Source organism: Mya arenaria, chromosome 3, assembly GCF_026914265.1.
Source record: "Mya arenaria isolate MELC-2E11 chromosome 3, ASM2691426v1".
Taxonomy (NCBI): domain Eukaryota; kingdom Metazoa; phylum Mollusca; class Bivalvia; order Myida; family Myidae; genus Mya; species Mya arenaria.
The window spans coordinates 7610295-7638052 of NC_069124.1; the positions used below are offsets into that span (position 1 = coordinate 7610295).

A 27758-nucleotide genomic window follows, 5' to 3' on the forward strand; every position below is an offset into this window, starting at 1 on the left:
GCTAGGCCTGTAGTGAACTGCATTTTTCATTATAATAAGTGTAGAGCTTCCAATTTATTGTATTGTTATAGCATTCTGATGCATATAGTATATACATTGCCTGATGTTTTTCAGTGTGTGAATTGAAAAATCCGTCTATGAGTGCATTCCTATCTGGTCTGGATGCCAGCGGCTGGATGCGTCATATACAGGCTGTCCTAGAAACATCCGTCTTCATTGCTAAGGTAGAAAATGGTTACAAAAATAATATTATTTGGAGGATAAAATATTACAAATGATTGGCGTTTGTCCAGTCTGAGCACCAGTGGCTGCATACAGGCGGTCCTAGACTATCTGTACTTTATAAAGATGGAACACTTGGCTGTGTTCAGGATGATCTAGATGATAATGATAGTGCATTACTGTCTTGCCTGCAAATCTCACTGGATGAAGTATTTTAGGTCATCTGTTGTATAATTGCAAAGGTAACATCGTTCTCATGGCCTGCCAAAAAGGGCGTCAGCCATGAATGTTCCCGATATGTCTATAAATGAGCTAAAGTTCATGTTCACTAGCTTTCCTTGTGCTGGACCATTCCTTAGTAATACGTTATTAATACAATAATTCTCTCCCTTAGGCTGTGTTGGATGGAGTCAGTGTGCTGGTCCATTGTTCTGATGGCTGGGACAGGACGGCTCAGACCTGTTCCCTAGCCTCGCTCATGCTCGACCCTTACTACAGGACCATACAGGGATTCATGGTGAGTTGACGGTTTACAGGTGTCAAACTTCAGTATGTTGTCAGTTTTATAGTCCAAAAAATGCATTTAGTCTGATATTAAGTATTTCAAGAAAAACCTTTTGGCATCTTGAAGGTTAAATGCAAACAATCTTTAGCTTCCAAGAGCTTTGGTTATTAAGCTCAAGGGATTATAACTGTAATAGATACAATTACCATACCAAAACGGTGTTATTACTTGTTCTCAATATGACCTTCCGACAAGATAACTTTTGTAAGTTAAATTTCAGTTCCTTGAAGTTTATCTGGGCAAAAAACATTTTATCTTCTATTTCTTTTCTAGATGGCCGGTTTTTTCTTTATTTTGGCCTGTTTTAGCAATTCCTATTGAGAATACTGGCAGTTACTTGTAGTACAGGTGTACTTGCAACTCTTTCAGGCGCTTATTGAGAAAGAGTGGCTGTCATTTGGTCACAAGTTCACGGATCGCTGTGGTTTCCTGAGCTCCATTGACACCAAGGAGACGTCGCCTGTCTTCACCCAGTTCCTCGAGGCCGTATGGCAAATGACACATCAGTTCCCATGCGCGTTCCAGTTCAATGAGCGATTCCTTCTCACTCTCCATGACCACCTTTTCTCTTGCCAGTTTGGCACGTTCATTGGCAACTGTGAGAAAGACAGGATTGATCTCAAGTATGTCAGGATAGCGGAGTTATTAGTATTCTTCAAGCATTGAATTTAGTTGACAGAATATAGCTTAACACCCCTGTCTTTGGAAGGACTTACATGTTATTTACAGTAAGAATTTCAAGCTATGTTCAAGCTAGAATGTTTTGTACTGGTACAGTCAGCAGTTTAGCATTTACCAAAGAAAAAGAAGCTATTATGTCAACTTTCAAGCTATTTAAGTGGTCAAAAATTAAGCTCAGATAGATAGATTTGCTAAGAACCAATCGTTAATTCCCTTTAAACTATATTTCCCTAATTTTATCTATATTTTTTTATGACATAAATTATATAAGAAATACTTCTCTCTGCAGACTTTCCTCGAGGACGTACTCACTGTGGGGTTTCCTTTGCAAGCGTCAGAGTGAGTTCCTGAACCCGCTCTTCAAGAAGGAGTATGAGGTCATGCAGCCTGTCCTCATTCCGAAGACATACCCACAGTGCATCAAGTAAGCCTAGCTTTAATGTCCGAGTTATTGTCTAGTTATTGACATTATTAGCTTGTCCGTTATAAAATGAAAACTATTTGAGACATAATCCTAGCCTTTCTGTGCTCAGCTTGTGAAAATATTTCTGTTTGTCACTCTTGTAGAAAACATTCCTTGAGTTATTCCCCTTTATCTATTGGGAAAAGCAGGAGAACATTTATTTAAAATGGTTGTGCTTTAATTGTAGAACAGAATGCTGGAGTATATTGCATAGAACGTTAATGAATAAAAAAGCAATAAATTTCTTGAAATATAAACAAAATCTTGAAAAGACTTACTCATTCATAGCATAATGTATGCATACAAAAGTTAAAACAGGTATATTTGCCATTATATTAGCTGTTTAGTATTTTTTCCCAAAGTCAACGTTTTTTCCCCAATTTGCAAGGCACAGGCGGTAAAAAAAAAATCCAAAAAAAATCACTGTTGTAATTTTCATATTAAATGAGTAAAACTTAGTAATTTCACTTATAATTGAAAAATATATCACTGTTATCCTTGATTGAAATGAAATATCCTGCCAAAATTGGGTATTCTGTATGATTTTAAAGAGTATTGCTATAGCAAATGGGTCAGAATATGTGACCTTTGATAGGTCTTGAAAATGGCCCGAGGATAATTTTAATTAAGCGCATATTCTAGAAAAGATAAGCTGCATCAGCGTTTTGATCACTTATACTTGATTAATGCTTTTATTCAGACAAAAATTAATTAATTCTTGCTGTAAAACCACACTGAGGCACAGCCTTATGAAGTTTTATTGGATTAATGTCATTTATACTATAAAAGCAGGCAATCTAGTCTAATTCCTCTGAGTGAAAGCTTTGATAGCTAATTAATTTGTCTAATGAAATGTTCTGATTCCGTTTATAGGCATTTTATGATGTGATGAGCGGATTTGATGGGATTGCATCGGAATATAATACTTTATTCATGACTTGCATTGTTGAGTGTCTTAAAGTAACTAAGTTGAGGCCTTTAATAACTAAGTTGATGCTTTGATAGGGCATAGTTGAGGCCTTTAATAACTCAGTTGATGCTTTGATAGGGCATAGTTGAGGCCTTTAATAACTCAGTTGATGCTTTGATAGGGCATAGTTGAGGCCTTTAATAACTAAGTTGATGCTTTGATAGGGCATAGTTGAGGCCATTAATAACTCAGTTGATGCTTTGATAGGGCATAGTTGAGGCCTTTAATAACTAAGTTGATGCTTTGATAGGGCAATTTAGGGCAGAAAAAAGAGTGAACTGGGCACAGTTTTACAACCAGAAGTGTTATAGATCAAAATACCCCAAGAATGGTCTGAAGTTGATCACATTGCCGGCATGAATTTCCCTAAAATTCCGAATAACCAATCATGGCCACTTTTATTTAAGTATTGTCACTTCCTTTATAAAAAAGGGAACTATTAACTAGGTTAAGGGACTCTTACAATTAAAAGTAAGCAGACCTTAAAAGTAAGCAGAACTGTCATTCTTATTCCTTTGGTCACACATTCTGTAATGCATATAAGAATACAATTTTATACAATTATGAAACTTGAGGCTTGGTCATTTCACCTGAGTTACTGGTTTATCTGTTGGTAATACAAAAGACCACAACTGGCCCAAATATTATAGTAATGCTTAACTTTCTTGCCACAAGCATTGGCAAAGCTTGTCATTATTAAGTGGACGTAAAAATGATTAAAAATGTAACTTTTCTGTGTTTTGCAGGCTTGACCATTTTCAATGAAATGTAATTACTATAGACATTGATTGCTTGTTTTTATGTAATTTTTGGCTGGGCCTTAACAAACCAAAATGATCACGTGCTTCATATATTACTCTATGATTGTATTGATATAGGTTTTGGCGGGGCATGTACAACCGGTTTGAAACAGGAATCCACCCACGGGACGAAGTCAAGGACATCGTTGGGGCTGCACGGGATCACAGCACTTCACTTGAGGACCACGTGCGACTGTTGGAAAAGGTTGGTTGGGCAGGGTGTGATTGAAGAATGAGCTTTTCAGAGATTTAATGGTACTGATAGATAATAAGTTTTTAAAACTCTCCGTGAACTTAATGATTATTTTATCCAGCGGATTTTGTATCGTTATATTATAATGTTTATATCAGGTCTTCTAAAAGTTTGGAACATAAATCAGTCCAGACCCAGGGACAACACCCCCCCCCCCCAAAAAAAAAACGGTTACCAAATCCATTTATTATTATTTTTGGGGATGTGGTAACTCTTAAGAGGGCTTAAAAACCATCATAGCCGATTTAGTAGTTGATACAAACTAAATTTTAATTGAGATTTTCATCGAATTCTGCAATTCTTCTGTGATTGTAATTAATTGTGGCCTGCGGGAAGCGGTCAGACGACAGAAAGTGAAGCAGTATTGTGATTTATTTACTTAAATTTAAAATGCTACTTCAGTGGATCAACATTCAGCTGATAATCTGAAATATATACACAAATATATCTATATTCATAATCAAGGCTTCTAGGTTTAAGTCTGATATAGACAACGATTTTCATTATATTTTATTTAAATGACGTAAGTGGCAGACTCAGCTTTGTGACTCTAGTTAATCAAGCGCATCGCTGTTGATGTCCGATTGCAAGCGTCTGCTAATTAACAGATATATCGAATGTACAGCATAGCGGAAAAAGCAGCTGGTCACTTTGGTCTGATGGTAACCAGGACTCTTTTAGTGGGGGTAATTTTGAATGTGTGAATGACCCAAGAAGGATTGTGTATTATAATTTCTACAAATTTAACTGACTTAGTCGTTTTGGGCCGAAATTATAAAAAAAAAAGAAACATTTTCGGACCAATTTTTTTGACACTTTTTGAAACTGAAATCAGTCTGGCTTGGTCAAATCGGTCCAGACCGGCAATTTGTAGGTTTTTAGAAGCCCTGGTTTATATTGCTCTGCATTAAAGTGCTGCCTAGAATAGGAATGAAGCATTAAAACATCATGTGTATATTATGAGTATTTTTCATGACATTTCAGAGAATAACCCAGATATGCCAAGTTCTAGGAAAATCAGACGACACCATCCAAAAGACATTACAAGGGAGTGTTTCTATGGAATCATTGGATGGAATAAACTCTGAGGATGGACCTCATTTCAAACACAATAACCACATAGTAGAAAACCAGTCGAAAAGTGAAAACCACAACCTAATTCAAAACCAGTCTTTGTCATGTGATAAAAAGGACCAATCAGATAAGGGCATTCTGATAGATGTAGGAATAAGCCAAACCAAAAGTGACTCAGAATCCGGATTTGACGAATCATGTTCGAATATGTCAAGATCAGGTATTGATGAATGTTACTCCACGCTTGAAAATGGTAGTATATCCCAGTCGATGAGTTTAGATCGTCTGAATCTGGACCAGTTACACCTAGAGCTAGACTCCGTTGCTGTTGACTGGAGATCTTTCCGCAATATCTTCACCTGTAGTTGTGCTTTTCCATTTGACCACTTTACCAAAAAGGCAAGAGCGGGTTTTGTATGTTTCTGCTTTATTGTGCATCAAGCTTAATGAGAGTACACTTTATGCTTTAAATACCTCAACTTTGCATTTTGAAGCATGAGAGAAAAACGCATTAGGTTATACACCTGTTCATAGGACGTATAATACTTTCACCTTTGGCATACGGGCAGACTTGCATCAGCTATTATGTTGTCCAATTAATAACTTGAGGAATCCTTTGTCCTATCTTCATCAAATTAGGTCAGAATGTGTAGGGCATAATTTCTCGGACAAGTTCAGTTACCAGCCATATAGCTCAAGACACTTGCCCTTTAAGTTTAGAAATAACCTAAACTCAGTCTTGTCTGATTTATCACTTTTAAAGCCTTTGTCCAATCATCACCAAATTTGGTCAGAATGTGTATGGGCGTGATATCATGAACTGGTATGTAAACCCAATTATCACCAAACTTGGTGTCCTAAATTGAGGATGTGCATATTTTGCAACAGTTGGCGCTCTTATTTATGGAAAGATAGGCAAAACAACCTTCAGTATTTTGGTAAAATTGCATCGGATTAGCATGGATGGGCATGTGGTCTTTTAAGTCTTCAAGTCTGCTTTTGCACATATTTTTGTCTAACTCTGTAAAAAAAAGCTTACTTTTAATAGGCTGCCTATTCGGACCCTCATCTCATCATGTAACTGCATGGATATTGTGCATATATGTAGTGACACAAAATCATGAAAAAATATTGTATATATCTTCAATATCATTTATCATATAAATGCTGATGTATTTAATACAGCTTTAGTATGTCTTAAGCATGAAATAGAAGAAAATGTGATTGTTTTTGTAAGATATTGATTTTACTTCATCTTGTTAACATCAAAAACGGATAATTTCACACAGGGCTGTGCAACTCGTGAAAATATGACTTTCAGTGATCACTCAATTAAATCAATATTTCACTGAAACACTATTTATCCTTTCTATGTCCTGTTTGAAAGACATATCAGATATTAAAAAGTTCTTGTGTTAATTTTCAAACAAAACATTTATGTGTATTTCACCAGAAATGTATTTTTTTACCCAGTTTGATTAAAAGTCGTCTTCTAAAAGTCATGAATGAAGTAGATTTAATTGACTGATTAAAAAAATAAATTAGTGTTATATTAAAAGCAAGTATCTTTTTATGGAACATTAAAACCAGGGAGGTATGACTATATTAATTCTAAGTTTTATGTTTTCAAACAAGTTCTAATTCATATAACAGTAATAAGGTAAAAAGTCATTAGATAACTTCAGAGAATGTAAAACTGCTGTTGATAAATATGGTTTTGGGAGGTAGTGTTTTTGGCATCTAGTCAGTTTCATGAGGCAGTCTTCAAGAAAGAATATTGTTGAATATATTGTGTACGAAAAGCTGTGAATTCCTTCAGTTTAGGTTCTTTAAGTGATTTTCGATGGCCATAATGTAACGTTTAATTATACTATTTTAGTTCCACTGCTGGCGTTGCGGTGAGGTGTTCTGTACGCGATGTATCGTCCGACATGTGCCGCTACCGGGGCATGATTCCCACCGACCAGTTCCCGTTTGCAAGCCGTGTTATCGACTGGTGCGCCACTCCCCCTCCATGGAGTTTCAACCAATCACAGCCCTTCCTTCAGACACGCCCACCTAATAATGGCTATTAATATATGTACAGAAATTGTTTATAATATGAAACTAAAAATGATACATATATATAATATGCTGATTTTTTTTTACAGAAATAATTTTGATAGGTGAGATTTCATTGAGGTTTTATTTGTAAACATGAAGAAATAATAAAGTATACATATGTACATATGTCAAAACCTTTCATGCTTTGATTAATTTAAATTGTTAGTTCTCCACTTATCAAATGAAAGACAAGTAAAATACATTACTGTTACTATAGCAATGTAACATTAGATGTTTACTTGAACTGAGCATGTAGATTATTGTTTGTACTAGGAAAGACTGTTTTGATTTGATGAGAGAATCAATTAATAAACTAGAAGTAGAAGCTATATACAAGAACATGCAAGTTCAAACTGACATGAACATCATTGACTATAATATGTAAATTGTGTGATATAATATGTATTATATGTAGTACAATTGACAATTTCCAGACAAAAAATGCTACATTCATTGGTTAATTTTGCTTGTAGTGTTTTCCTAATTTTGAATTTTTATATATCATAGTTGAAATGTTTGGCACATATGGTGGTAATGTTTGAGGCTGATTGTTCACAACTGTGTCAATGTTAACGATGTTGTTAACCTCATCATTGTTAACTTTGAAAGGTATTGTTGATTTATTTACGGAATTAAGATAATCATAGCTGAAACAGTTTCTCAGTATTTGTAAGAAGTATGGCATATCACAAGTGTGTCCATTCTCTAGAGTAGGAACAGTTTGAAAGTTAACAATGGAGCATTAAACAAGGTCGTTAACTTTAACAAAGTTCTGAACAATCAGCCCTTACATTGATAAATGTAATGCATCAGGCATAACTGGCATATTGGATCATTTAACTATGAGAATTGCCATTATTACAAAACTAGGCCATAAGCTTTTGTGGTTGCTTTATTTTCAAGGAAAAAAGTCAACATATTCTCATAGCCTTGGTGTTGTCAGTGTTGTCATCATCACCATCAACATCATAATCATCATCCTAATTGTCGTCATCATCATTGTCGTCGTCATCATCAAGCAAAACGTGAAATGTTGGACATAGTTTCAAAACTATTTGAAGATATTAACATGGAACTTGATACACATATTCCACATGACATTACACACATTATCCAGACTATAGTGGTTGGGTAATGCCACAGGAGAATAATGGACAATCGTTGGCATCTGCTTACAGTGCTCGTATTTCTATTGTGGTTGTGATATTTTACTGGTACAAATATTTACAAAGCTCTGTTTTTTTGTGTTATTTCATATTTATTGCTTTTTTAAAGACATTACAAGTATAGACCAGTCGAAACTGGCACATATTTAGTCATAAAAAGAAATATTATATATAATACTAAAAATGAGACATGACATTAAACGCATAAACTGTTATATCAGTTAATTGAGTGTGAGAAATATGCTTTTGAATTATTATACTTTATTTAGTACTAAGATGCAAGAGTAATGTTATAATTGTTTTTAAAATGCACATGCATGCCAGATTAAATTATTTACTTTTGCTATGTTGAAAAACGTTGAATAAGGATTTCAGTCAAGATTGTACATTGACTTGCTTAATTGCAAAGATATGGGCTCGTGCAATATGGATCACTATATCTCTGTTGTTGTCCTGTGTGCTGTTTTAAGGGATTTTGTAGTAGCAGTAAAGGAGATTTAAGATGCAGTCTAACTCTTTTATACCTGCTGTATAAATTTAATGTTGACATTTAAGATTGCGTAATTAACAAAATTCTGTTTCAAACTACGTTTTGTGGCCATGTTAACATCAAATATGTCTGATTTCTTAATTCTAGTTAACATTTTAAAATGGGCATGTTCGTGAGCAAATGTGGTAACTATTTGTGGTATTTTGTCTTCCTATTGTACATTAATTACTGGATTCATTGTCATAATTGTATTTCATCTGTGTGATTTGAATTCCTATTCACTTGAATATTACCTTAGTAACTGCTTGATCACTGACTAATACCACTGTTTCTAAAGAATCCTATACCAGCTCTGTGCTCAGTCAAGGTATCTGTGGCTAAAGTTTGTGATTTGTTTCCTGACTTGCAGTGTATGCACTGCGTTGCAACAATAGTTAATGAGAGCAACTGCAGCATAAGCAGTTGTGTGCGACTGCAACATGAGTCATTGCGAGCGACTGCTTGATTATAGTATGTGAGTGACTGCGTGATTAGCTTATGTGAGTGACTGTACCGCTTGCTTATGTGAGCAACTGCAATATAAGCTTATGTGAGCAACTGCACTGTTCGTTAATGTGAGCAACTGCAACATAAGCTTATGTAAGCAACTGCACTGTTCGTTTATGTGAGCAACTGCAACATAAACTTATGTGAGCAACTGCACTGTTCGTTTATGTGAGCAACTGGAATATAAGCTTATGTGAGCAACTACACTGTTCGTTAATGTGAGCAACTGCAACATAAACTTATGTGAGCAACTGCACTGTTCGTTTATGTGAGCAACTGCAATATAAGCTTATGTGAGCAACTGCACTGTTCGTTTATGTGAGCAACTGCAACATAAACTTATGTGAGCAACTGCACTGTTCGTTTATGTGAGCAACTGCAACACAAGCTTATGTGAGCAACTGCACTGTTCGTTAATGTGAGCAACTGCAATATAAGCTTATGTAAGCAACTGCACTGTTTGTTAATGTGAGCAACTGCAACATAAGCTTATGTAAGCAACTGCACTGTTCGTTTATGTGAGCAACTGCAACATAAACTTATGTGAGCAACTGCACTGTTCGTTTATGTGAGCAATTGCAACATAAGCTGATGTGAGCGAGCAACTTCAACATTCGCTTATGTGAGTGATTGAAACTTTAACTTATGTGAGCGACTCTAAGCCTTGACTGAATTCAGAGCTGTTTTATGTTTCAATGAGCTTTTGAAAATTGATGTGATAAATTTGCTGTTGTTTATCCACAATAAATGAAATCATGACCATAATATTGTTATCAAAATTTGTATGTTGATGTAGAATGTGTAATGCGTTATTGTTATATACATGTGCATCAATATTGTTTATTTATTTTTGGCTCATTTGCCGTTATATATTAATGCAAACCACATTACTGACTTGTTACAATAAAATGTGACAATTTCATCTGAGTTTCTTTATACAATATAAGCCAGAGGGTAAAAAGGCATTGAAAATTATAAAAACACATTTAAATTTAAACTGTATTGAAATGCATTAAACTGAGTATTAATCCATTCAAATTGGTAGTGAAGCATAGTCATATACTAAGCAGCCTTAAAATTCACTGTAGATATTTTCAAAACCGGTTTAGCTTCTTTACACCAATGAAAGAGAACCTAAACAGACAGACAATCCTGGACTGAAATGGTCATTTTAAACCTAAAACAGCAACCCTAGGATAAATGCTTATACTTGGTTGATGTATAAATACTCTTTAAAATTCCATGATTATTCAGGTAGCAACAACAAACTCTTGTGTTTTACACATGTGTATCTCCATTTGACTAGCATTTCCTGCAACATTACATTCTACCACTATTTTCACAATTATATCGGACTTAATTCAAAGTGGACATGACAGTAGACTGTTTTAACATGACACAAACAAGTTACCATAATCATGAATAAAATTATTTATAACATGCACTGTGAATTCCCTCTAAATGCCATGTGAACTGAAAATTTATGCCAAGTTATTTTAAAATCCATGAAGCTATTTGAGGTATGCAACAGACATGAACAATTTGATCTTTTGTCTTATTAAGATCCCTAAAATGACCTTAAACCGAGATAACTGAATCAAATGTGTTATTTTTAAAATGGAGAGATATGGAGGAGTCACTACAGCCTGGTTGGTACTTGATGACATCATTTGAGCATTTTCATTTCAATATCCTTCAACCTGGTATGGTAATGAGTATCTGACCTTTGACCCCAAAAATGTGACCTTGAACCTTATCCAATGCATTTATGTGGGGAAACAATTATCTGCACTTTGTCCTAGATTTCAGTCATGCAAAGTTAATATGTAATTATACCAGAGGCATCTTGCCCAACAATCGCGGCTGGAAGTGGAACTGTTAACATTGTCATAAGTCACATCTTGTATACCCAGGGATGGAGGTGGCATGACATTTTGACATGAAAACAGCATTCATGATTATGTTCTTGTCATAATTGGCACTTGTCATTTGGTCTAGAGCTTAAATAATATAGGGGACCAGGATGCCTAAAATATCTGTATATTCATGAATGCTTACTTGTTTAAACAAGAACAAATTAAACAATGTGTATTTTGTCACAACTGGGATAAGATTGAGTTTTATTTGTCGATTTAACAGAAATAATAAGATAAATGTTCATTGTCAGCAAATTTTATTTCACAATTAGTGAATATGCAAAAATAGAAAAGTATAAAATATATAAATAATTTAATGGCACATATTTATAATGCATGATAATGACACATTACCATTAATGGAATTCTTACAAGGAAAAACATAAAATGAATAAAAACTTTAAAAAGGCTTCTTTCAAAAGCTGATAAGAACTAAAAGACAAAAGCTGAAAAAAGACAAAAGATAATAACATGAACACACATACTGGTCAATTGTATTTTAAAAACCCAACAAATGTATGAAGACAAACAAATACCTTCGACTTAATAATTATAACTACAGCCAAACTGACTATTGAAAACTGGCTATGACCTCTTTGATGTAAGAGTTAGTTGTTTTTGCAATATTATTCTATTCTCTTGCTTAAATTTTTAGTGATGAATAAGTCATCATTAAGACTAAAAAAGATTATTGTGCATTTCATATATTGAAGAACCAAGGGTTTTTGGTGATAAAAGAGTTTTCCTTTTGAATGTTATCAAAATTGACTGGAATATTGTTTCCTTAATGGAATGACCAATTTCCTTGAAACTTTCTGGATATTGTACCGGTAGTAAGAACATAAACTTTTATTGAACAAGAGATGTTAGTGAAACATTTATGCCCCCTTGGGAGCCAAATTGTTAGTAGGATTTGGACACTTAAATAAAATATGGACAATCAGAAAACCTTTTTTCAGCTTACAGTCACACTGACCTTGACCTTTGACCCACTGACCTCAAAATCAATAGGGTTCATCTGCTGGTCATGACCAATAAGCCTACCTAGTATGAGGTCCCTGGGTCAAAGCGTTCTCAAGTTATTGATCGGAAACCGTTTTTCATGTTAAGGTCACACTGACCTTGACCTTTGACCCACTGACCTCAAAATCAATAGGGTTCATCTGCTGGTCATGACCAATACACCTACCAAGTATGAGGTTCCTGGGTCAAAGCGTTCTCAAGTTATTGATCGGAAACCGTTTTTCATGTAAAGGTCACACTGACCTTGACCTTTGACCCACTGACCTCAAAATCAATAGGGTTCATCTGCTGGTGATGACCAATACACATACCAAGTATGAGGTCCCTCGGTCAAAGCGTTCTCAAGTTATTGATCGGAAACCATTTGGTATTCCGACCGACCGACAGACAGACCGACCGACCGACCGACCGACATGTGCAAAACAATATACCCCACTTTTTTCAAAAGGGGGCATAAAAAAGAGTTTGCTTTTTCAAATATCATTAAAAAATTTAAAATAAAATATTTAAAAGAGAAATCATAAAAAAAACCTTGATTGAACAGTATGTGAAATACACAACAATCCCCAAACCTACCTAGTTACTATAACTAGTCTGGGTGCTGGCCACTGCAAATCCAAATTATTTAAGGAAGTTCTTACTTATAAATATACCACATTAATTATAGTGCAGTGAAACAATGATGATTTACAACTTGTAGATAGTTAAAATAAAAACACCCAACTAATACCTTTAAAATATAAGGGTTCGTATTATGATTTTCTTATTATTCGAAAACTAAAATGCAATTACCGTTTACTCAAAATTATTCTTTTTACCATAAAATAAATAATACAGTTTTGAAAAATTGTGACATTGAAAACATAAACAGTAAGAGAACATTGAGTCCTTTATCAAACAAAGTAACACTAACAGAGCTTAACTATTCAACAAACAACAATTGAAACTTCAAAAATGGAAAATAGTAAGAGATAAACAAAAGTTTGATATGAAAAACATAATTACCACATAGTTACAATTATGATATGAAGTATAGAATACCTGTATTTGAAACAAATACTCACAATTGATTGTATATATTTACATGCTTTCAAATCAAACGCAACCGTAACATGATATGTTAGGTATATAATAATGAAATAAATAATATTTATGACTATATTGCACATTACAGCAAACAATGCTATGCACATTATGTAATGATTGATTTCGAAATACTTAAAAACGTATTTGGTAGATTTTTAGCAATTATCATAAAAATGGGAAAATATACCAACATAAGATTTCTCATGAAATGTTGATTGACAACAGTTACTGCTAATAACATTCAATACAATGTAGCTGTTCATTCCTGTATTTTGCCACAATTTTTATTGATAAGCATCTATATAAATTTCCATATTAAAGTGATGACCTGAACTGTTTTAAAAACAATTCAGATAAATGGATGGCATTTTGATTACTTAACTTAGATTTTCCACAATCTAGTATATATTTAATGTCTTTCTTGTTATTAAAACAATTGTCATCCCATTTCTAAACTCTTTTCTAAAAAGGTGCTTCTACTGTTTATACCAATAAAAAAGGTATTCCTCAAATCGAAACAGTGAGGACTAAAGTACCATATGAAGGTATAAGACCCACAATATAAGCTGATTTTCTGATGGTTCCATTAACCATTATGTTCAGTTTTGATGCCTCGGCCCGCTTTAATAAGATATCGTAGCCGTTAACCTTACACTGCATAAGAGTGCTCTGGTACACCTGTTTATATACGGACAGAATCTATCTGATAAATGTCCGTACGATCTTGTTATTGAAATGCGGTTAACACCAAAAACAGGTTCACGCCTGGAAATTTTACGATAAAGCCTTATTGAAGCTGGGCCCAACTGACCCCATATAATTTTGATATCAATTGAAAAAGTATCGCTTGCTGATCACTGATATCTAACAGAAATGACCTAATCTTAACATAAAATACATTTTTTTTGTTCTTCTTTCAACTTAAATTGGATGCAAAATGCTTATTTTTTAAGTCGAAAACAGCTTGTTTGTTATATTATTTTCTGTCCAATTGTTACTTATTTATTCAGGAATCCCCTTCAAAGGTACAAAAAATAATAATCTTAAAGTACCTAAACCTATCATAGAAACTTCAGAGAAAGGGCTAAAAGACAATCAAGGACAGTGAACAATTATCATTACCAGCATAGCAGAAGTTTTCAGCAGTAATTAAGCCGGTCCCAAAGCCAGAAATAAAGCCTACAAGAGCATTAATATGTACATGAAATGTTTAAAGACTGGAATGCATCAAATTCATTTCCTGATTTGTTAACATATACCTGTTAGCATTCTAAAGTATTCACTTCCTGAAACTATTATTAAAATTTGTTTTGATTTAGGGAGAAATTTTGACATTATTCGACCTGCATATTAAATAATCTTTTTTTGGAAACCATACACATGTACTGTAAGTAAATTCACTTTTGGAACATTGATATGTAGATTACATAAGTCCTGATAATCTACAACTGTTGCTAATCTTATACTTATCTAATATAAGATTATTTGTAACTAAAAGTTGTTCATTTTTTGTTTTAAATCTTAAAATGAACAACATCTCTCTAATAAACCATCCGTCTGCAATAACACTGAAAATTGGCCCAACACAACCTTCATTCAATCCCAACCAGCCCCATGTCCTATGTCCCATTGTATAACAATGATCACCACCAGTAGATTATTCACCACTTTCATTGCTTGATCTGTTGGATTACACATAAGATTGCCAGCAATTTATCAGACTCTGTTTCCAACTACCAAGATGAGTGACTGTAAAGTTTACGTCATCAACCACTTCAGTCTGTCTATATGTCTGACTAATATACAAATGCTAGCGCTTCTAAATCAAACTGAAAAATACTAGCTCTCACTATTGCTTAATTTTTAATCAATAACTATAAACCAGTCCAGAATAAAAAGGCTTGAACTCTCAGGTATTCATGACACTATGTAACCAGTCTACTGATGTTGAGACTTTGGCGAATCTGTTGAAGAGGAATTTTGAACGCCCGTCACACCCGTCCGTGCCGTAGGACATGAGACCCTGAACTGACCAATGGCCTGAGTTGTCCTGGCACATGAGTGGACTTCCACTGTCTCCCTACAAGTAAACAAGGACTTGATAAAATATATGCATTATTAGTTTCTTTTTGGGCCCAACATTATTAATATGAGTTTGTTATATAGGTATCTTATTTAACAAAGAGCTTGCAATAAAAAAGTCTCTAAATCCAGGAAATGTGTGCAACTGCCTTAGGCCTATGCTCTGCTCTAAGGTCTCAGAAAATAATACTTTTCCTTGGGCATAACCCTGTTGACATAGCCCGTAAATGATCCTTAAAACTTGGTTTAGCAAGTACAGTTCTGGTAATAAAACTATCTTGACATTCAGATATCAGTTCACATCCTGATCAATGCCCATATCAAGCACACAAAGACTAACCTGACATCCCGATATCTGCCAATGCTCTACCAAGCACACAAAGACTAAGCTGACATCCTGATATCTGCCGATACCTATATCAGGCACGCAGAGACTAACCGGACATCCTGATATCTGCCAATGCTCATACCAAGCACACAAAGATTAAGCTGACATCCTGATATCTGCCGATACCTATGTCAGGCACACAGAGACTAACCTGACATCCTAATATCTACCCATGCACGTACCCGCACACAAAGACTAACCTGACATGCTGATATCTGGCCATGCCTGGCACACAAAGACTAACCTGACATCCTGATATCTACCAATGCCCATACCAAGCACACAAAGACTAACCTGACATGCTGATATCTGGCCATGCACGTACCCAGCACACAAAGACTAACCTGACATCCTGATATCTGGCCATACCCATACCAAGCACACAAAGACTAACCTGACATGCTGTTATCTGCCAATGCCCATACCAAGGACACAAAGACTAACCTGACATGCTGTTATCTGCCATGCATATACCAAGCACACAAAGACTAACCTGACATCCTGATATCTGCCCATGCCCATACCAAGCACACAAAGACTAACCTGACATCCTGATATCAGCCCATGCATGTACCCAGCTTCCAAACACTAACCCTAAGATCCTGATATCTGGCCATGCCTGTACCCTGCACACAAAGACTAACCTGACATGCTGATATCTGCCAATGCCCATACCCAGCACAAAAAGACTAACCTGACATCCTGATATCTGGCCATGCCTGGCACACAAAGACTAACATGACATCCTGATATCTAGACATGTCCATACCCTGCACACAAAGACTAACCTGACATCCTGATATCTGGCCATGCCTGGCACACAAAGACTAACCTGACATCTTGATATCTAGACATACCCATACCCTGCACACAAAGACTAACCTGACATCCTGATATCTGACCATGCCCATATCAAGCACACAAAGACTAACCCTAAGATCCTGATATCTAGCCATGCCCATACCCTGCACACAAAGACTAACCTGACATCCTGATATCTGCCCATGCTCATACCCTGCACACAAAGACTAACCTGACATGCTGTTATCTGCCCATGCCCATACCCTGCACACAAAGACTAACCTGACATCCTGATATCTGCCCATGCTCATACCCTGCACACAAAGACTAACCTGACATCCTGATATCTGCCCATGCCCATACCCTGCACACAAAGACTAACCTGACATCCTGATATCTGCCCATGCCCGTATCCAGCACACATGGTGGAGTTAGTGTTCACTCGAGACTCGATACTGACAGTGTTTTTGGAACACTCTTCATCTGTGTACAGCTGCATCTTGGCATCACGTAAGTCCACTACACTTACTACAAACAATATATAGATTTAATCAATTACATGATGTTTAAATTATTGACATGTAATATCATAAAGGTGCAAAATTGAACAACTTTACTTCTCTGAATGTAAAAGTGTACTTTTAAAAAGTATTCTTTATTCTGCTAACATACAACACTTTAGAATCACAACCTACATTGACAGTTTTTGTGCAAGCGAGTCAAACAATTGTATTCTTACAATAAGAACATCATATATCAAACATAATGCATTAATGGGTTGACTGAACAATTTTTTTGCTCAAACTTGTTTTAGCACATGGACTGTCCAACAATAAGCTAGAGTACTCTTTTAGCTGAATTTTGATCTACCTGAACTTACCACCCTGAACATTAATGTAGCCCCATCCCGCGAGGTAGCATTGTTGATGTGTTGGATTAGGTGCCATCTGTGCTGGCAGACAGATCGGCTGCACATAATCCCCAAACACAAGCGGCGTCCGCAGTTCCAGCAATGCCATGTCCCAGTCCATCTGACCGTTCTCCAGTTTCAGTGTTCGAGGGTTGATGAAGATCTTGTTCACTCGTACTCTCTGGAATGCTTGTTTTGAGTTTCGATCTCTTGATGTGGTCCCTGCTACAACCTCGAATATGTGGGGCATTAACGTGTAGTTACCTTGCTGTTGGCTGGAAAAGCAACACATTTCAAAGGGTTATTATATCATTCATATTTTTATATTTAATATAGTAGGTTATTAAAAGATATTTTTTATTACATGCTTTCCAATGGTTAAAAGAGATTCATCAGTGAAATAAACTTGATATTTCACTGTTTCAAATTGCTTACTCTGTGAAATATTTTGCAATCATACACTGAACAAACAATTAACCTCTATATGACTTACAAACAATAGAGAATATTAAAATAAGTTTTACATAACTTTATAGCTATGAATATTGTACATACATAAATTTTATAACAAGAGGACCACAATGGCCCTTTATCACTCTGACACTGCCTTTTTGGCTGAATAAGATAAGTTCTTTTAAATCTGAGATAATACTTTTTGGAAATTAACAAAGATTTCATCAACAGAATTATTCTCATCATTCTCAAAAAGCTTCGCCAAGATCAATTTAAACAAGATATTTTTAAGATTGAACCTAGTGGCCTTAAGTGTTTGGCACATGACTTGGACAAGATTTCATCAAGACAATCAATCTGAGCAAGTTTAGCAAAGATCACATCATAAAAGCAAAAATCTTATTTTACTTATTGAACTAGTATTTGACCCAAGAAGACCAATATTCAAACTTGTCGGAGATTTCACCATGACAACAATTCTGACCAGTTTTCAGAATTGGTCTTAAATTATGGACTCTAGGGTGTTAACAAACCAATTATTGAATATGGACGCTATACAACCCACCTACCACAATAGCTTATGAAGTGCTCAACTGAGCTAAAAATAAGTGAAAGGATATTCATCACAAACATTGCCCTTACATGATACAGTGAGCAGCAGTGATCACCCATCTGGTTCCCAGTATAGCTCCTCCACAGATGTTGGTTCCCTGTTTGACAAGGGAGACAACCCATGGCCATTCACCCCGAGATGCAAGGTTACCTCCAACTATAAATGGTGTCAGAGTCTCGATCTGTTTCTCCCCGCAACCTGGATAATAAATAATATCATTATTTTCATTGTTTTTAAAAAAAGTCTGCACATTGCAACAAAATATTAAACTTAGTCCTCAATGTTTTTCAGGGCATTGGGAATATCTAAGTGAAAACCGTATAAATGTTTCTTGTCTAGATCAGCAAAATATAATGTGAATGTTCTAGTATTGTGATAGTCTTAAAGACAAAGCACACATTTGCAAGTACAGACAAAGCGCACATGCGCAAGTACAAACAAAGCGCACATTTGCAAGTACAGACAAAGAGCACATTATCAAGTACAGACAAAGCGCACATTTGCAAGTACAGACAAAGCGCATATGTGCAAGTACAGACAAAGCGCACATGTGCAAGTACATGTAAACAAGAGGGCAAAGCTTGATGGCCTTAAACGCTCACCGGAGTAAACTTTGTAAACTTAAACTAGGCATTTCTATAGCTAAAAGGCAAAAACTCTCTGGTGACTGACAGCAATTGTTTAGTTATCAAACGTGTCCGAAATATTATGCCAATACATATTCTTAAGTTGGAGTTATATAATAATTATAAGATATATATATATACATATATATATATATATATATATCTCTAACATTTCTATGAAAATATTTTGACATATAGTGAAAACTAGCCCCGCCCCTGATGGCCATGTTCTTTTATGAATCACAATGGAGTGAAGGAATTTGGTAGAGGGTCACCTAAGGAATATACCTGTGAAATTATTTTGAAATCAAGCCAGCAGTTTCTGAGAAGAAATTTTTCCTTTTGGTTGCAATGGCAACCAGTGTTCTGCATAGAACTACTTTTATTGAAAGAATTTCAAGATAACCACCCAAGGAACATTCCTGAGCAGTTTGGTTGAAATTGTCCCAGTGGTGTAGGAGGAGAAGTAGTTTGAAGGAAAATGTTGACAGCAGACAATCACACTATCACAATAGCTCACGCTGAGCACTTTGTGCTCAGGCGAGCTAATAATACAGTAGCACAACACACTGGCAATTATTTATAAGACTACATTCCCATGTGCAATTGCAAAAATACACACTGTCCAGGTGATTTATTTATACTTAGAGACTTGTAACTAAACAGGTCACAGACTTAAATAAACTATTACAAACATCAATTTTGAGCCTTAAAGTTTGTGGTGATACCAGTTTGTCAAATCAGATATTCAGACTTAATTATTACCTTTCGGTTGGCAGTTTATCTTCAAGACAGTTCCTGTTTCACAAGAGCTCCTGCAAAAAAACAGAATATATTAAACCTATTGGCACATATTCAACAATGGTCAACTGTGTAACAGTCTTTTTTGTTTTTATATAATGGCAGTATAGTGTATCAAATGCTATTATGGATTACATTGAACTGTTGACATCACTTTTAATAATAACAAGATTTTATATGGGAGTTGTAAATGACGTGAATAAACAAAAACATGAAATAAATGAATAAATGAAATCTAGTAAAATCCTGTGATCTTAATGTACTTAATTACATCATTTTAACATTTTTTTAACTTGATATATGCAGACATAAAGTACAAAATCAAAGCGGAAAGTGCATTTCTGTCAGAATAGGATTGAGAAGTTTTCACTCAGTGTCAGAATTTCTCATGCAGGATGATTTTAATGCATTCTTGCCCTTAAATTAACTTATCATAATAAACAGATGGCTTATTGAAATGAACTTTGCATAATGGGACTTTACCAAGTACAAAGTAAAAAAATGTCTTGACAACTGCCAGCCATAAATATACAACAACAAGACATAAAGCGAGGACATACAACAAAAACGTTCTTTCTCAAATAAATGAGATAATAAAGATTGTATTACTGACAATTCAAATTATTGATGAATAGTCTGAACCTGAAGGCTTCTAAAATCTGACAAATTGCCAGTTTTGACCGATTTTGACTACGTCCGACTGATTTCATCGAAAAAATGGCTTAAAATTATTTCTTTTCAAAAAAAATAATATTGGTCGAAATTGGGTAAGTCAGAGGAAAATGTACTACACAAACCTTGTTTGTCATTCACACATTCCCCAAAATGTCTCAAAATAACCAACAGACAGACTAACCAGTGCTAATCCGTAATGGAATCACAGGGAACACAATGAAACAATTAATATAACAAACTGCTAATGCCATCTATTTTAACCTGAAATTATGCTGGATGTATACCAGTATATGGAACTGTTACAATAGTTTAAATATTGGTTTCAAAGATAACTTAAGAAGCACATTAAGAATGAAGACAATTGCAAAACTTTATTGCTCTTTGATGCAAATCTTTTGGATATAGTAATCCTTTCAATTAAATATCGAAATCGCTCAAAGTAATATTCTTGCAGTGTTTCAAACTTTGCATTAATCAACTTTTTGGGGGCAAAATGTATTTTTTTTGGGCTAATGGACCGATTAAGTTGAAATAATTAAACATCCATGTCCTGGACCATTATAACTTAAGACTGAATTTTTGTTGCACTTTTTTTTAGAAATATCAAGAATATGCAATTTATTGTAGAAAAGAATAAGGCAATTAAGGGTAAAAGTGTCATAAACTATGTTCTTAACGCAGAAAATATAATTATGTTTTTGTTCCATCATGCAAACTTGGACAGAGTTGTAAAAACAGGTTGTTATACACAGTTTCCAGACAGATGGTTGAAATACCTACTTGTTGTTTTCCTGTGAAGCATGAAATGAAAATAAATTCAGCTGAAAGTTTCCTTTTGTAATACTCAATTTGCACATGAACAATTTTCAGCAGTGATAAATCCTAACAAATTGAATAAAAAAATCACAAAGCTACACAGAAAATGTCGATTACAAAACAAGACAGTTTTTTATTTCATGGTAATATCTCACAATGATGATATAGGAAATATGATAATAGGTAATACTTACATCTGAGTGAAGCGTGAAAGAACAGTCTCGTTCCTAGCCAGAGGACGAGTATTTATAAGGGACATAACTCCTGATTTTGCAGTAAAGCCTGCACTGGCCAGAGAGAGGAAATTACTGCTGTAGGCTGAACTGAAATGATTCATAATTGTAGAAATTTCAATGTCTAAATTATCTCAAAGGTGTCATTACTTAGAGATGAAGTGTGTTGTAACCTTTACAGAACCTTGTAGGTGAATTTTTCAGTACAAAATCCAGGCATTAAACCTTATCACATGACAATTACAGTGTACATGTACTGAATTAATCATATAATTTTATACAAACAACAAAGAGCTTCAATAATTACCCTTGCCCTAGTTGCATGCAGACCTCAGTGGCAATGCTTGGATTCCATTGGCTGGAGCACACAGGAAGTTGAAGGTCACTAGAGGTCAAAGTCAATACTCCTGTCATACCAGCCGACAGGTGAACTGAAAGTGGAAATGCAAAGTTTACACTATTCTAGGTAAGTCTCAAACTATTTGATTTGCATATATATAACTGGTATGTATTGATTGGTAAAAGATGGACAGTGAATTTATTTCTGTTTGATGTATACTTCCGGATATAACACATCCATGACACTGCTTTTTAACTCCAATTTTAAATATATTAGGTACAGTGTTTAGACATTTACTATTCTTAGTATAGTTAAGGGAGGATAAGGGAGGGGTGGGGTGGTGATAGAGAGATATCATTTACAGGGGCACCAGAACATGCTGTAAATACTATCAGGTAAATAACCAAACCACAATTGGCAATTTGTGACCCCTCAGAGAAACAGATTACATGTACAAAGACACATGTACACTCCCTACATTGAACCCTCTAACACTATATGGTAAAAACCATACACAACTCACCACAATCCAGTTCATCTTCCCCTCCAGGACAATTTTTGATTCCATCGCAGACATGAGACTCTTGAACACAGCTGTAATCACCACATTGGAATTCCCCTGACACACAAGTACCTACATGTGTATAATAAGAATAAATTATATACAAAAAACACACTATTGGGGTAAAAAAAAAAGTAAATCAAGCACAATTTGTCTTTGCTATAGATTGGAAATGTTAGGTAACAGCGCTGTACAATTTTCCATATTACATTATGAGAGCAGAAAAATATTACTATTTTGTTTGTTAAATTTTATCAAAGAACTAAACAAATTGTTATTTTTGTTAATATAGCTAACAATGGTGTTAGACTCGGTGTTCCTCTATAAGCCATATAATTAATAGTTCTGTTTTTGTTTATTGCCCTTCGTGACTAAGTCTATTTTGGGGAGGGGGGGGGGGGCTGTGTCAAACAGTGATGTGTCTTCAATAAACTCTAAGTCAGTTATTGTTTTTGTTATTCCTGCAGCTGCTGACAGCTGACACTCCCTTGGGATAACTTTGTTTTATTTGTAATACATGTATATATCAGCCTCTACTACTAATTTACTTACCACAGTTGCTCTCATCTGATTGGTCAGCACAGTCTGTGTAGCCATCACAGTGCCAGTCATGTAGATAGCAAGCGCTCAGGTCGGCACAAGCTCGCTCATGGTTACTGCACATTACTGCAAATCAATAATTGCCTATGGTATTATGCATTAATCAACAATATCTGGAAGTATTTTTCAAGTCTCAAAATGGTCATAATTTTGGCATAACTACTCAATTTTGAATTATCTTTAAATATCTCTAGAACACAAACTTAGTGAACCCCGAGTACTTCAATGTATCTCTTAGAGACAAGTGGAAAGGTTGAAATATTTCACTATAATTGTACCAATTTGTAATAATTTTCATTTTCATACTTCAACAGAATTCTCTTTAGAAGACATGAAAGGCGTAGTTTGGAATGGACATCAATCAACTGTCCAAAATGCAGAAAAAACTTATACTGATGGAGTCTTACATGGGTCATAGTAGGGATCGCACTCTTCGTCAGTTTCATCGCTGTTGTCAAAGCAATCATCTTTGTGATCACAGAACTTATGATTGGGAATTGTCAATCCATTCTTGCAACGCATGTAGCCTGGGCGTAGCACTGGAATGAGGATGTTACTACGTCTTTAATAAATACAGGAGCAAATATTGGACAAATGGGGACAGAATGAACTAGTAAAGACTCCTTTAAAATTATCAAATTGACATGCCAAGGAAATATAAACAAAACTTTATTGCATGATTGTCAACTGTTTAATCCTAAATAATTACAAGATAAATCAACGTCTCAATATTCTTTATCAATTAATTACATTTTTTTATTCTAAACAAACTACCGATAAATTAAAAAGTTCTTCATGAGACCGTTTGTTATCTCTTCAACCACAAAATTAAACATTTGAATACATTTTCTTTTGAAGTAATACTAGTGATTTGTTATTTCCTAATTTTTGTTTTTGCTACAATGATGTACAGGACTGTGTACGCTGATTGATTGGAACCAGGATTTATCCAATTTAAGCAAATTGGTTACACTAATTAAATACTTAATGGTCATGAAAAAAGATAAATTAATAGGAACAACAGAAGCACTATATTACAATGCAGTTAAAATGCGCATAGTCATCTCAGAGTGCTTAATTTATAAGATGAATCTGTTTCTTAGCTAATATTCACTTAAATGTAAATATTAAAAACTTGAAACTTGAAACTTAAGCAACCTGCATAAAAAAAATACATATAAAGATATAAAAAGACCTAAGTTAAGACCAACAAATAATATGATACTCATTCAAACAGTGATTTATAATAATTGTGTCTATAATATTTTTTCCACATCTACATAAATTGATACTTAATCACATTTTTGTCATCGTAAAAGCATCATTCTTAAAAAAAGTCTTTGCAAAAGTTTAAATGAAACAAATATCTCAGAGTAAATTGCAGTTATTACCATATTTTAGGCACACATCCCATATAACTGCATATAAGCATCAATAACTTCATTAATTAAAAACAATTAAAAGCACAACAATTTGGTAACAGTAAGCTTGTCGTTTCTTCTCTTTTAAATTCTGATGGTCTTATTATATATAAGACACAACAACAATGAGGGCAAGAATGAATCGACTTCATCTTGTCATTGTGAACACCTGTGCAGAGTTTAATATAATGGTCAGCATCGTTTGCTTGCACATTTTAGCCAACAATGGCTTAAATGAAGGCTACGACAACACCTTGATAGGCGTTATTTCTTTGAAAAATTCAATACTATAGCAATAATCTGTTCATACATTTCAGGTGAAAAGAATATTGCTGTACTTACTGCAGTTGACTTCATCTGAGAGATCGAGACAGTTGATGTAGCCATTACACTGAACAGAGGTTGTCCACAGGCACAGGCCAGAATTACATTTGAACCCTTCACAGTCTGTAAAACATGGAGTAAAGATACAAATGTACGCCTAGCAGTTACACAGTATGAAGGTTGTCCACAGACACAGGCCAGAGTTACACTGGAACCCTTCTGTCTGTAAAACATGGAGTAAAGATACAAATGTACGCCTAGCAGTTACACAGTGTGAAGGTTGTCCACAGACACAGGCCAGAGTTACACTGGAACCCTTCTGTCTGTAAAACATGGAGTAAAGATACAAATGTACGCCTAGCAGTTACACAGTGTGAAGGTTGTCCACAGGCAAAGGCCATAGTTACACTGGAACCCTTCTGTCTGTAAAACATGGAGTAAAGATATACATGAACGCCTATCAGTTACACAGTGTGAAGGTTGTCCACAGGCACAGGCCATAGTTACATGGGAACCCTTCTGTCTGTAAAACATGGAGTAAAGATATACATGAACGCCTATCAGTTACACAGTGTGAAGGTTGTCCACAGGCAAAGGCCATAGTTACATGGGAACCCTTCTGTCTGTAAAACATGGAGTAAAGATATACATGAACGCCTATCAGTTACACAGTGTGAAGGTTGTCCACAGGCACAGGCCATAGTTACATGGGAACCCTTCAGTCTGTAAAACATGGAGTAAAGATATACATGAACGCCTATCAGTTACACAGTGTGAAGGTTGTCCACAGGCAAAGGCCATATTACACTGGAACCCTTCACAGTGGTGGACGTCCACAGGCACAGGCCAGAGTTACAGGGGAACCCTTCACAGTCTGTAAAACATGGAGTAGAAATACACATGTACGCCCAGCCGTTACACAGTACGGAGGATGTCCACTATTTTTGGTAACATTGGAGTCCTTCACAGTCTGAAAACATGGAGTTAAGATATACATGAACGCCTAGAAGTTACACAGTGTGAAGGTTGTCCACAGGCGAAGGCCAGAGTTACACTGGAACCCTTCTGTCTGTAAAACATGGAGTGAAGATATACATGATGATGTACGCTGAGCCATTACACAAAACAAAGGATGTCCACAGGCCATTGAAGATCACAACACTTTATATAATATAAGCTTACGGTTAAATTACGTTGTTTGGCTAAACCTCTGTTCATATAATAAAATTCAGTATGCATGTACTAAAATTGTAAAGCATTTTATTACTTTATAAATAAATTTGAACCAGAACACAGACAGAAGATGGTGAAATCATGGATACAGGCACATGAAATGTATCGAGTCAAAGCTTAAATTAGCAAAATTATGAGAATATTGAGCTTTATATACAGCTTTATATACATACACATATATATATATATACCGGTATACATATACCCAGTATATTTATATTACAATAGTGTTCACAGTTGTGGATGTCAAAACTAGAGCCACTTTGCTGCCTGAATTGTACATAACTTATACAATGATGTAACAGTGGTATGCAAATGAAACCTTTCAATGCCAAGATTTTAATCAGATCACAAAGGAGTTGACAGAAGATGTTGTATTTGCATAATAGACAAAAACTTCCTATTGGGTTTCAACTAGTTGATTCAGTTGATACAATTGTATATACAGGAGAAATGAACACTCCATCACCTTATTGCAAACAATCAACAACTGCTTGTATTTCTTTATGTGGTTATTGAGTTATTGCGCTAGGGTGACCACTCAAAGATGTACACTACAGATACACATTGTAAATTTTACGGCAAACATGTTTATTTATTTTGCAGAACAGTAAAACTGCCATCGTTTGAGCACGCGATCATTCGAGAACTGTCGACTGGTCAAGATCAAGGCTTAGACTTTGTCCCGACCATTTTTCCTTCTATTTTCATATAAAATATACTGATGTCAGAGCAAAACCTGAATAAGTTGAGGACTCAAGCACCATTGCTGGTCCCAAACCACATATCATTCGCAAAATCTTATGATTTCATCAATGTCATAATTTCACACATTTTCCCCATAAGCATATTCCAAAATAAACAAACAATTGCCAGGTGTTAAAATTTAATGTGTAAAAATTGCCATGACAGATGAAAGGAAATTTGATAGGGCGTGAAAAATGGATTATCACCGAATATGCATGTCTGCTATTACTTGATAAGGGCATTTGAGAAGATAGTTGTGAGAAGTTAATGATGACAATTTAATTGTGAGATATGTAAATGAGTAATAAACATATGAATAAAACCCCAACATAATGGCCCAACATTGGAATCTCTTAAAAGAATTCCTTCTTGTCACTTTGCTTTGCAATATGGCAAATGAGAAAGAACTTACAAATTGTCAAACAGCTTTGTCATAGTCCAATGATGCTTTTTTAAGAAAATGTGCTTTTTTGTAAACTTTGCTATTTATTTACTTTAAAATTTACACCTTTAGTATACAACAGCCTTTAAACTAATGAGTGATTTCACAACGCAATACATAAAGGTTCCAAACAAGTATGACAACTTCAAACTTTGAAAATGCATCGAAGACATTTCATAACAGACTTTAATGGAGAATTTTGTTGTTAACACATCCAGTCACCTGAGGTTTGAGCTCTGGTACCGACGTCTTGAACGATCGTAGTTTTACTGTACTTAAGTTAATACATGTTCTAATTTATTTCAGCTTTGTTCTGAAAACAGCTATATACAT

General features: G+C 35.1%; 2 protein-coding genes across 6 annotated transcripts in view; one reads left to right on the forward strand and one right to left on the reverse strand.

Moving 5' to 3' along the window:
• Positions 1 to 10255, forward strand: part of LOC128227428 (myotubularin-related protein 6-like) — a 51020-nt gene extending 40765 nt beyond the window's left edge. The window contains exons 8-14 of one of the 2 annotated variants that reach the window (XM_052937960.1): positions 115 to 224; positions 617 to 739; positions 1157 to 1410; positions 1758 to 1892; positions 3780 to 3906; positions 4939 to 5427; positions 6908 to 10255. In XM_052937960.1, coding sequence (XP_052793920.1) covers positions 115 to 224; positions 617 to 739; positions 1157 to 1410; positions 1758 to 1892; positions 3780 to 3906; positions 4939 to 5427; positions 6908 to 7090 — 1421 coding nt within the window. In that variant the 3' untranslated portion in view covers positions 7091 to 10255. The remainder of the gene's footprint in view (positions 1 to 114; positions 225 to 616; positions 740 to 1156; positions 1411 to 1757; positions 1893 to 3779; positions 3907 to 4938; positions 5428 to 6907) is intronic. The other variant, XM_052937961.1, reaches the window with a different exon arrangement.
• A 1240-nt stretch (positions 10256 to 11495) lies between these two features.
• Positions 11496 to 27758, reverse strand: part of LOC128227427 (atrial natriuretic peptide-converting enzyme-like) — a 55427-nt gene continuing 39164 nt past the window's right edge. For all 4 annotated transcript variants that reach the window (XM_052937956.1, XM_052937959.1, XM_052937958.1 and 1 more), the window contains exons 7-17: positions 25022 to 25126; positions 23666 to 23797; positions 23211 to 23324; positions 22620 to 22730; positions 22064 to 22187; positions 21718 to 21846; positions 19997 to 20046; positions 18635 to 18803; positions 17510 to 17814; positions 17012 to 17157; positions 11496 to 15438 (exon numbers count right to left, since the gene is read on the reverse strand). In XM_052937956.1, the coding sequence (XP_052793916.1) occupies positions 15268 to 15438; positions 17012 to 17157; positions 17510 to 17814; positions 18635 to 18803; positions 19997 to 20046; positions 21718 to 21846; positions 22064 to 22187; positions 22620 to 22730; positions 23211 to 23324; positions 23666 to 23797; positions 25022 to 25126 (1556 nt within the window). In that variant the 3' untranslated portion in view covers positions 11496 to 15267. The remainder of the gene's footprint in view (positions 15439 to 17011; positions 17158 to 17509; positions 17815 to 18634; positions 18804 to 19996; positions 20047 to 21717; positions 21847 to 22063; positions 22188 to 22619; positions 22731 to 23210; positions 23325 to 23665; positions 23798 to 25021; positions 25127 to 27758) is intronic.